Source organism: Diuraphis noxia, unplaced genomic scaffold, assembly GCF_037042655.1.
Source record: "Diuraphis noxia isolate RWA-SAM2 unplaced genomic scaffold, SU_Dnox_SAM2 contig0003, whole genome shotgun sequence".
Classification (NCBI taxonomy): Eukaryota; Metazoa; Arthropoda; class Insecta; order Hemiptera; family Aphididae; genus Diuraphis; species Diuraphis noxia.
In genome coordinates, this window is record NW_028301713.1 from 12,225,586 (window position 1) to 12,236,747 (window position 11,162).

Genomic DNA, 11,162 nt, shown 5'->3' on the forward strand with positions numbered 1-11,162 from the left:
AAAAATAATAGTTTTGAGTAGGCAGTATTACACATTGTTATTTACTGATTTTGTAATTATATATGAGTATGTTTTGAAGTATATTTGATTATTCAATACGCAACACAAAAAATTGTTCAAACTAGATAAATGTTTTTTTTTTTTTAATTTATTTTTGTGTTTTTAAATATGTTTGAGAACGAATAACACCTTTTTATAAATTATTTACTATTTGATTATTCTGATTTATGGCTTATTTAATTTTTTTCATGAAACGGATGACTTTAAATTATTTTAGAAAATCGAAAATTTATTGTAAACATGTATATAAACACAAATACTTAGAATATTTGTTAGTTAATTTAAAATCCTTTTGACTTAAATTAATCTGAAAAGTTTTTGATAATACAAGCACATAAAGTATTGTTTCAAATATGTTTAATATTCAACATGTATTATGTATTGTTAATACATATATGCCATGCTATAGATAAAAAATTAAACATTTAGGTAGTTAATACTATTTACTAATAAATATTATTGCATACAAATATCTTACACCATATCTTTATGTAATGATTATATTTTTAGGCGGGGATTATAAAAATTAAGCTCTTTATATTAATTCATTGATATAGGAATCTTGTTTTATAAACCAACCAAAACATTTTATTAAATAGCAATCATTTTATTGGTTTCACACACTACATAATATAATATAACGATATAATTATATAGCATAAAGTATAGTACATTTATTATGCACACATATTTAGAATAAAATGATGATTAATAATTAATTATATTTGGGATCTGAATAAGTTAACTAAATAAATAAGATTGTTAAATAAATGAAATCGCTCGTCTAACAAACATTCAAGCTCTGCTGTATATACTCAAAAATCTAACCTAACTTTTCTAACGTGTAGTTTGAGATAAACCTGCATTAAAAATGTAATCATATTTTATATACAATATTGCAAGAATTTAAATAAACACAATGTATCATATTATTTTAGTTTTGGAAATTTGGAATGCATTTAGAGATTATTTTTTTCATTCATGCAATTAATTTCGATAACACCGGAGGATAACATTTACAAATAAATTCAACAATAATATGAAATATTAGCAAAGTAAGTGTGAGAAACGCAAAAGCTATCATGTTGTATTCAGAGATACCACATCATATAATATATTACCTATTATTATTTCGTCCAAAAACCGTGTCCAATTAATGTGTATGCGTGTACGTTTATATCGTATACATTATAATAATTACACCACGTATATTGACAAACGTGAGATCTCCTGGCTCCGGAAACTTTATTATGGGTCGCGACAAAAGTGCAATAGTTTTTGAAACTAGACACACGAGCAGTGGCCCCGCTAAGAGAATAAAGACTTTTTGTGAACAGCCCTAGTCAGCTCCCTCGTCGACCAATTTAAAATGATGCTCTACTATAACCTATATCTATATATTTTATTTTCAGTCATACATCACAAGTGCAGGACTGCTTTTATTCGTTAGGCGAAAAAGGAAAACTTTGTCACGAGACCCGCCTTTTCGGTTCGTTGGTGTGAAAACACTTTGAGCTGAGTCGATCAATCGAATGTAACAAGTATACGAATCGAGTTGTAATTAAAAAAAAAATTTTTTTTATTGTTCGATGTACGGCATGCACTCTCTCCAGCCGCACTCTGTGACTATACGCGCACGTATTGTTATTATCATTATCATCATCATCATGATTACCTATATGATATATCATATATGCAAGATAATAGACAGGTATTTTTTGTTCTCAATTGTTTTTCATTTTCAAGACACGAACCACAAACGGTGTTATTATACAATACTATACATTGTACTATATGCACATGCGCGTATATGTAATACATTATACATTTCGTTTTGTAAGTAGGTACCCCCCCGAACACCACCAAAATTTATATTCAATAAAGTCGAGTCTTTTGTTTTCACGCACGCACGCGGCCCCAGTTTTACTGACACAATATGTGTGTGTTACAATGTACAGTGCTTTATTGTATTATCATATTATACAGTAGGTATATGACTGTATATAATAATATCTAATCATACTCGCACACACACCCAAACCCAGATGCGATTCGTTGCGTGTATAATAATTATTGATGGTCCTAACCGAGTGTGCTCGCAATTATTATTATTATTATTATTACATGCACGTGTGGTATAATATGGTTTATTCGTTATTGTTTAATTTCAAAAAAAATTAAAAAATTTAAAAAAATACCTATAGGTATGCGTGTGTTAGTGTTATAACGAAAAACAGCTGTTTTCAAAATAATAATAATTGTATGGGGCGTATCATCGCGTCGTGGACCGCGTGACGGACTCGACTTGCGTTTCCGACATGCAGATAAGATAATATTATTGTTAAACGTATTGTATAGTAGGTATGTATGTGCCTATACAATGTTTCTGTTAGTAGTCGACACGAAAGTAAAGAAAACCTTATCCTCTCTAGGCTGCGGAATGTGCGCCGTTTAGAGCGTAGAAACCGTTCGTTTTTCACCAGTATGCATTGTATAATCTTATATACCTACGTGTTAAGTATATAATACTTGTATCTATCACGTATACCGTATACCGCGGTGATAATCGAATAACACCATAAAACGAACAGTGTTTTTGCAATCGTCTGCTGAGAAAACGATTTGGAGTTTTCGTTACCCGCGTACCGTTGATAATCGTTACGGACGTCCGAGTACGCGAGTCGAGTTTTCGCAGAACAAACAGAATATTGAAGGTTTCCAATTTTCGTTGATTCGATTGTTGTTTCAAAACGGTTTAACAAAAAATCAAACAGTTTTCAAACGCACGCGGGAAAGTAGATATAATAATAATATTTTATTGTTCTTATATACCAGACGTGCAGGTCGTTGCCGATGACAGAATAAATGCTTGTAAAGATAAAGTAAAAACCACGAGAAACTGGTATAGAAGCTTATCGACGTTTACAATTAATTAAAAAAATTACATACATACAACACGTTAAAAGTATAACTGTTTGGTAATCATTTTAATCAATTATTTCATACCTAAACATTCTTAACTATAATCACACATGTTTATTGTAGTTACCTATATTATAAAAATTGTGTATTTCTAATTTATGTACATAAAAAAAAAATATGTGCTTGATAGATAAATAATAAACTTTTTTCAATCATTATATTTTTGGGACTTTTTGTCCTTTCCTGTTTTTTTCCTCGGATTTGCCGTCTATACCTTCGCCTGACTTGTATAAATATATACCGTTGCGTCTAAATGTTACGAGGAAACCGTAACTAAAACTGATCAACCGATTTTTCCTATAGTTGTATAGAGTGTAAAATAGATTGCAGAGTCAATAAATTCTACCTCTAGTACACAGCAGTATTTTTTTTTTTTACAATATCTACGGAGTGTAGATCTGGAAGTATCCAATCAGTGTGATTTAAATATTTTATTCTATATGCCTATTTATATAAATATAATACCTAAGTGTAAAATAAAATTTCATATAAAAATTATTGAAGGAAACCCATGTCACTATGTTATTTAATAAACTACATTTTTTTTTTTTTTAACTAAAAATCACGTTTAAATATCTCGTTGTGAGAATTATCATTTCAGTAAGTACTCTATCCATAATAATATAGATTAGTATTTAAAAAAATATATCGTTTGGTTTTTGTTATTCTATAGTTGAATCAAGTGTGCAATATTTAACCTTCAAATAATTTTCATTGAACTTGAAACTAATTAAAATATTAAGAGTATAATTTATTTGCGTTCGTGTGATATTAACGCTGAAGACTTTGTGAATAATATAATATTTATACATGTATTTGTATTGTTTATTTATTTCAAGTGACTAAAATATTTTCTTGGGTATTTTCGCACATGTTTTTAAATTTCCAAATTAATTTCATTATATATTGAGAGAATCTTATACATATCTAAATAATAATAATTATAAATTATGTGTTATATGATAAATTATTATGTACACGTCATCCTAATATGTAATAAAAAAATAGGTATTTAATAGAAATACATTATCATTTTAGCTGATTTGCATTAGTTTAATATAATTATTATACATTGTAATCAATAATTCAACAATCAACACAATTTAAAACGTACTTATGTATGTTTTTAAATTAATCATTATAAAAGTATTGTACTTAAACAATACAATTAACGAACACGAATTAATATCTAAAGTTCTTTGATAAAACCTATAATGCCATTTCTAGGGAACGACATTATGGACTTATATAGATTTAATAGCTAGTAAGTAGTTAAATTGTTTTTTTTACATAATCTTTCGAGAATTTCAAGAACGTTCTTGAGATGTATTTTGATAGGTATAATATAAAATTCTACTTGAAGTTAATTGATGACTATATTTAAACACTTGTGAGATAAAAATGTTTATTATTTTGGAAAATAACCATAGCCGTCATTTTATCACACATGTAACTATAATAGGAATATTAAATAATAATAATAAATATTATTTTATTAATATATAATAATGTATTTACTTAATTATGATGATATATAGTATACAAAACACGCTGATTATTTGAATTATGCGTATGCCCCATATTTATAATAACCGAGTACTGTCATGTTATTTAATGAAAGATAAAATCTAAGACACAAATTAATGTTTAAAATAAAATTCAAAATCTTAAAATCGTGAGCAAACAATGCACCGTATTAGTAAATACAATAAATTAAACACAGATATTTTTTAAAGGATAATTAATTTGATATTCTTTTGTAAATTGCGTTTCTAACGAATCAAATGAATTGTCCATAAACGATAGTATTCTTTTTGATGTGATATATATATTTATATAGATTAAAGCTCCTAACAAGATCCAATAAAATATAATGTCTTCGACGAACAAATCACGTGCTCGGGTTCCCAAAATATCTGTTCGAAGTACAATATATTATATATATATATATCTGCCAAAACTTTCGATTGCTCTGAAAGTTTTTTTATTACTTTTTTATTTTTACGTTCAATTTATAAATTATATCGATTCATTAAGATAAATGTCCACACACATACATACTTGTGTAACATCGAGGCAATGATATTATTGTAATGCTTTTATATTTTACGTTCAATATATCATAGAATAAAACTGTAGGTATACATTTACATTTGTATAGCTGCTGTTGTTTATATATTTTACTTGTTTGAGTGCCACGAGAGATGGTAAAGGATCCGCCGTTGTCGAGGCCGACGATAATTGGACACGTTTTTCACTCAGGCATGCGGCAATCTCTTTTTCATTCTGCCAATATTATACTGACACGCCACACACACGCCTAACGCACACTGTGCTTTACACTTTGAGGGTAAAAACGTTCAACCGAACTAACCTCATTAGTGGCGTTACGGTCGGTGATGATGGAGCGACGGGGATCCGGGAAAGTATATTTCTATAGGAAATTTGTAAAACTTGCTTGGGGACACCATCATGGTCGTCTTTATAATTCAATCTGTGATGCACACACCGCACACCGATGTGTGTAAGACATCAAACGGTGAACGGTGATCGAAAAATAAAAATATCACACTCTTAGGGAGCGAAAAATGTGATCTCGAAACGATTCGCACTTAAACGATTCTGCAGGCTTTGACACTATTTCATAACAATAGCTCACTTTAAGTTCTAAGACAGCGTTTGTCTAATGTATCTAATATTCTTTCAACGGCGTTCCAATGGATATAAGTCCTTAAACCTCCTGCATATTGTTTAATAATATAAGTTTAATAGCCGTTGTCTAACTCTAATATTCCTTTCGATTTATTTCGATATAATATACCTAGACACTCGCATAGTTTGTTGCTCATCGGGTAGATGAACTTGAATACCTACAATTGTTATTACAGATTATCAAAAATAAATTACTATTATAAAAAAAATAAGAAAGAAAAAAAACAACTCATTTTACAATCATGAGACCTTATCTGGTTAATTAACTCAAACATGCGTTCTTTAAATTTCGTTAAAAATGATAATGATGGCGCAATGCGTGTACATTATAAATTAATCATAATTATAAATATAATTTATCATATCCATAAACAGCCAATTTATTTGGTAATGCTTATATTTTTCATATCAACTTTCAAGAGTATTAAGTGTTAATGATTCATTTTTATATATATTTTTTTTTCAAGTTATAAATGCGTATTTTTCGTTCAAAATGTATGATACAAAAACATTATGTACATTATATTTGTGACGTTGAACAAAAACTAATAATTAACTATTTAGTTAATTACAATTTTTTTTTCAACTTTATAATGATCATCTTCAAAATTATTTTGAAATAAAACCAGCTGTGCAGTAAATTGCTTACGGCTGACTGTTTAAAACAATGGTAATTTGTAATAACCTGAAATTACTTTTAGGTATTATAAATACTAATCACTGTTTGGAAATAACCGAAACTTTTGATTATTGTTTCCATAACTGTAAGAACAATGGTAATCTAGCTCTTTTCAAAGCATATTGTATTAATATATAACTATATCTAAATAATTGTAAAAACATCACAACACTTGCAATACTTTCATATTTAAACCTACGTATGGTAGAATTCGCTTGCTCATAAAATAAATTGCATCGCCTTTGTCAATTACATCTTTTATTTACATTTCAGTAATTGTAAAAAGTATCATACTAGCAAAATAGTTTTAAAATATTTTCCCTAATTTATTTTTATAAAGTTTATAAAAAATATTAATGTATACTAAACATTTGCTAAACCCTCTCAATACCGTTTTACTCAATAAAATAATGTGATACTGACTGGTAAAATAATTGAATGGAATTTTTATTAGTAATTGAGTTAATTACATCATATCAGAAATAATATTTCATTTGTTTTAAATGCGATACATTTATATAAGTACTTATTGTATTTCGTTAGAAACTATTAAATTGTTGTTTTATTTTATCAATTCCGGATTATTTGCCTTTTAAAGTTAATACCATAATTATAATAAGAATATATAAGAATGAGAATTTTATGTTAGTATAACGATTTGTAATGTTCAACCTATTCAACCTATATAGTGTAAGTATACTATTATCACGTACAGGCAATCAAATTTTAGTCACTTATTTTATAAAAGCCATTGTTTTACTAACGACAGCCACGAACAATAACTGAATCAATGTCTAAATGTCAAGATAAATTTAAAAATTAAATTCCCGAAGAGAAAAAGAAACCTCACTCAATAATATTATACGCATTAATGTTTAAAGTGTTGTTTATAATGTTATTTAATAATATAAACTAAGGCACTATATTAAAATATTATTATTCGCATGCAACTCTATTTTGAATTAAATAAAACATGATATTAGGTAGGGGGTACTTGGTATACGCTCCAAGTAAACATTATATGGAAACAACTAACGACACACTTATTATCAACCTAAGTCGTAGAAAATTTACGATTTTGACATATTATGACGTCGTTGTATTTTACATAACGTGTATATTTACCACTCATAATTTAAAATATAAATACTACATTACCATTATTCATTATATCTTATAATAATATGTATATATATATATATATATATATATATATATATATATATTACAATTGCTATTAAAAGGTATGTTAAGAATTAGACAACTTTCTTAATTTATATTCATGTTATGATGTATAAATTATAAAACGAACAAGAATTAGTAGCTTACGACATAAATCTGTTTAATAATTTCTAAGCAAAAAAGGTAATGTAGGTAGAAAATCAATTTTGTCGACAACCGAGTCGTGTTGATTTCGAACTTGGCATTTCATTTATAAAAATATGTATAATGTATATGTTAGTAATGCTTAATTAATGAGTAAAAACTTGGAACATATTATCGTGTTATTTAAATTAAAGCCCAAGGCTTTCTGGCTTAATAAAAAAAGTATGTCGAAAGTTAACATTGAATAGGTACGTACATATTTTTATTTATGTACCAATTTTTGTTTTTAATTTTAAATACCACAATTTTTAAAATTAAATATTTAATCTTATTTTTTATATTATATAAATTCCTATGTAAATTTTTGTTTTTTTTTCTTTTACTACTTTTTATTATTTAAATCAGAATAAAAATAAATGCAAATGTGTATTTAAATTTAATTATATTTTGGTTTTTGATTATGTTTTCCTTTAACAACAAATTGGTAGGAAGTTTCCGTTGAGTATTCGCTTATTAATGTTGTTTAATGATCAAAATGTTCATTGCTAAATATATGGATTTGCATCAATGTACAAGAATACATGTACGAGTAAAACCACTAAACTAAAATTTAATTTATTACATTCTTTAATTTATGCTGTTCAATTAACCAATATTTTTATTTTATTATTTATAACAATAATAACTATACTTGGGTATAATAATAATAATAATAATAATATTTGTATTATAAAATCATAAGTGAATCTATAATTTTCAAAACATGAAAAAATTATAACTAATACATAAATAAAGTGATTTATTTTTGTATTTCCTTATTCATTGGTGTGTTTAAAATGTTTATATATGTATAATATGTACTATTTTGTTTGGTACTGAAACATATTTACATTTTAAAGTTCTTTGATGGGTAATATGAAAATATATAAATTTTTATATGTTAAAATCAACGATAAAATTACGGAAACTCTGGTTACTGGCACTTGTTTTTAACTTTTCATAAAACATCTGTATACATGTTAACTTTTTGTTGCAACTTATTATTTTGTTTTTACTTTTTCCGTGTAAATCCGATTTATGTGACAATGGCAGAAGAAAATTTGATTTCCTATTCATTAAAACAGCGCGCATAATATAAGTACCTAAGTACTTTAAATATGTATTTAAATCAAAAAAATAATATTAAACTCAGTAGCCGAAGTTTTAAAGTTATAAATTCAATATGAATTTCGGAAGGGGGACCAAATCTTGGTAAGAACTACAGCATAAATCAGCGGTGAAGTCATACGGTTACGATCTATTTTAAATTGTTATCTAAGTTCCAATAATATTATTATTGTATTGGTAACCCAGCGCCCTCTAAGAACACGTGACCTAAACTCTGCAATGAAAGTGGTTTCTGGCTCTGGCACAGTTGTCTCCGTGCCCGCTAGTTAGGTATACAATTTTGCCGATGTTTCTGCTCTACGAACACAAATTATTGTAATTCGCAAGTACAAACGAGTTATAGTGTAACGTCTACTGTAGATTCGTTGCGTATAAATAAAGAATAATTTATGTATAATTTTACAGCTTATACTTTAATACGATATATAACTATATTAAATGAACGACGGTATACAGCAGAGAAAGAAAAAACATCGAAAACGCATTATTTTCCTACTTGCTTTTTGCGTATAGCTAACCTATTAAGTTGAAATGGACGTTCTCGATATACGGAAATACGGGTTTGGGACGGGTCTTACCGCCAAATATATTTTACAGGTTAGTCGGGCGTGCTGCATCGATTTCCGGTCGTGAATATATGGACTTTGTGTATGAAAAGTAAATAATCCACTCAATTTTTTGAAGGACATCGGTGTAGTGAAAGTTATCTGAATGTAATCGACTGCAGATTAAATTTCCCGATATCTTATACATTTATATTAGAAAAAGTGTTTGTACATACTTTTTATATAGGTATAAAAAATCATAGCATTTGGCAAGACCACTCTACCCGTGCAGTAGGTACTTTATCAAATGTCATTGATCTGACGAGCAAAAAATTCATAAGGACTTCAATCAGCCTCTTGCGTATTTATTTACATAATATAAACTTCCCGTATTATTTTTTTTTTTAGGAGGGAATTGTTAAGACTTTGGAGAGTTTAATAGTTAAACACCTGCTATAGCTTATAGTTGTTTAAAATCTAGTACAGACAACTATATAATACATGCGGATTAAAAATATTTGATTAAACGTGTTTCAGGTGAATATAAGAGAAAAATAAGTATTACCGGATAAAACCGTCGAGGAAAAAAAAGATGTCGTTTTCGTCACCGTCGCAGTCGAATGCACAGTCGGTAGAGGAAAACGTGGCCAAGTTCGAGACGTTCATTAACGACGTGCTCAAGGACAGCCTAAAGCAGATATCGGCCGCTCTTGATGTGATCAACGAGCAGATTTCGGAACTGGAAGCTGTGCGCAACACCGTGGAAACAATGTGCATGCTGGAAGGCGAACTTCCAGCCGGCAAGCCATTAAAGACCCGTGTCAATGTGGGATGCGACTATTTCATGCAGGCCAACGCGGACATCCGGACGTTCTTGGTATGCGTGGGGCTGAACTATTATGTCGAGTACACCAAGGAAGAGACACTGGCTCATGTCCGGATCCGTTCCAAATTGCTCAAGGAGCGAGCAGACGAACTCCGGGACAAGGGGGCTCGGGTCCGATCTCAAATCACCTTGGCCTTGCACTGCATACAAGAAGTGCAAGGCTTATAGTGACGGGCGTGGTCATATCGTAAAAGACTGCACTTGCATGTCACATACATCAACGATGAATGCGCACTGCAAACGAATGACCGCGGCATGCCGTGCATGCAAACGTTAACGAATCCATAATAATTGTCGCTTCGTTATATTTTTAAAATATCATTTTAATGAAATATTTCAACACGAATATTGTAGAAACACTTCTTTTTTTAATATATATATTTTTGAATTGTATTTTTCGCAGTTTTTTTAGTCCTTTTTTACTCGCCGGATATCCGTTTTTACAATGCAACAGCTGCAAAACCACCAAAAAATTAAACTCACGTGTCAGTGTTCCATGTTCCATAGGGCTGGTAGTCCACAGTTATTTTTTTTAACGGTGGCATAACATTAAAATGTATAACTTTCTAAATCATTATTATTTATAAAATGATTTAATGTTCGCTTTAAATATTTAATAAAAATCCACAAGTGCTAGTATAATTATTTATAAAAATTTAAAAAAATAAAAATAAAATATAGATTCCTATACTTAAGATTCATTTTTAGTTAAGTACACAATGATTGCAATGATTGTAGCAGATTAAATGGATCACCATTTTTATTGTTATTCATGTACAAATGTCAAATGCACAAAAGATTTTGA

General features: G+C 28.7%; 1 protein-coding gene across 9 annotated transcripts in view; it reads left to right on the forward strand.

The window, feature by feature from the left end:
• Positions 1-10,750, forward strand: part of Uxt (Uxt prefoldin-like subunit) — an 86,756-nt gene extending 76,006 nt beyond the window's left edge. For 8 of the 9 annotated variants that reach the window (XM_089224863.1, XM_089224859.1, XM_089224861.1 and 5 more), the window contains one exon: positions 10,009-10,750. In XM_089224863.1, the coding sequence (XP_089080989.1) occupies positions 10,064-10,525 (462 nt within the window). In that variant the 5' untranslated portion in view covers positions 10,009-10,063 and the 3' untranslated portion in view covers positions 10,526-10,750. Of the gene's footprint in view, positions 1-9,498; positions 9,524-10,008 lie in introns of those variants that run through there. The other variant, XM_015508566.2, reaches the window with a different exon arrangement.
• The last annotated feature ends 412 nt before the right edge of the window (positions 10,751-11,162 follow it).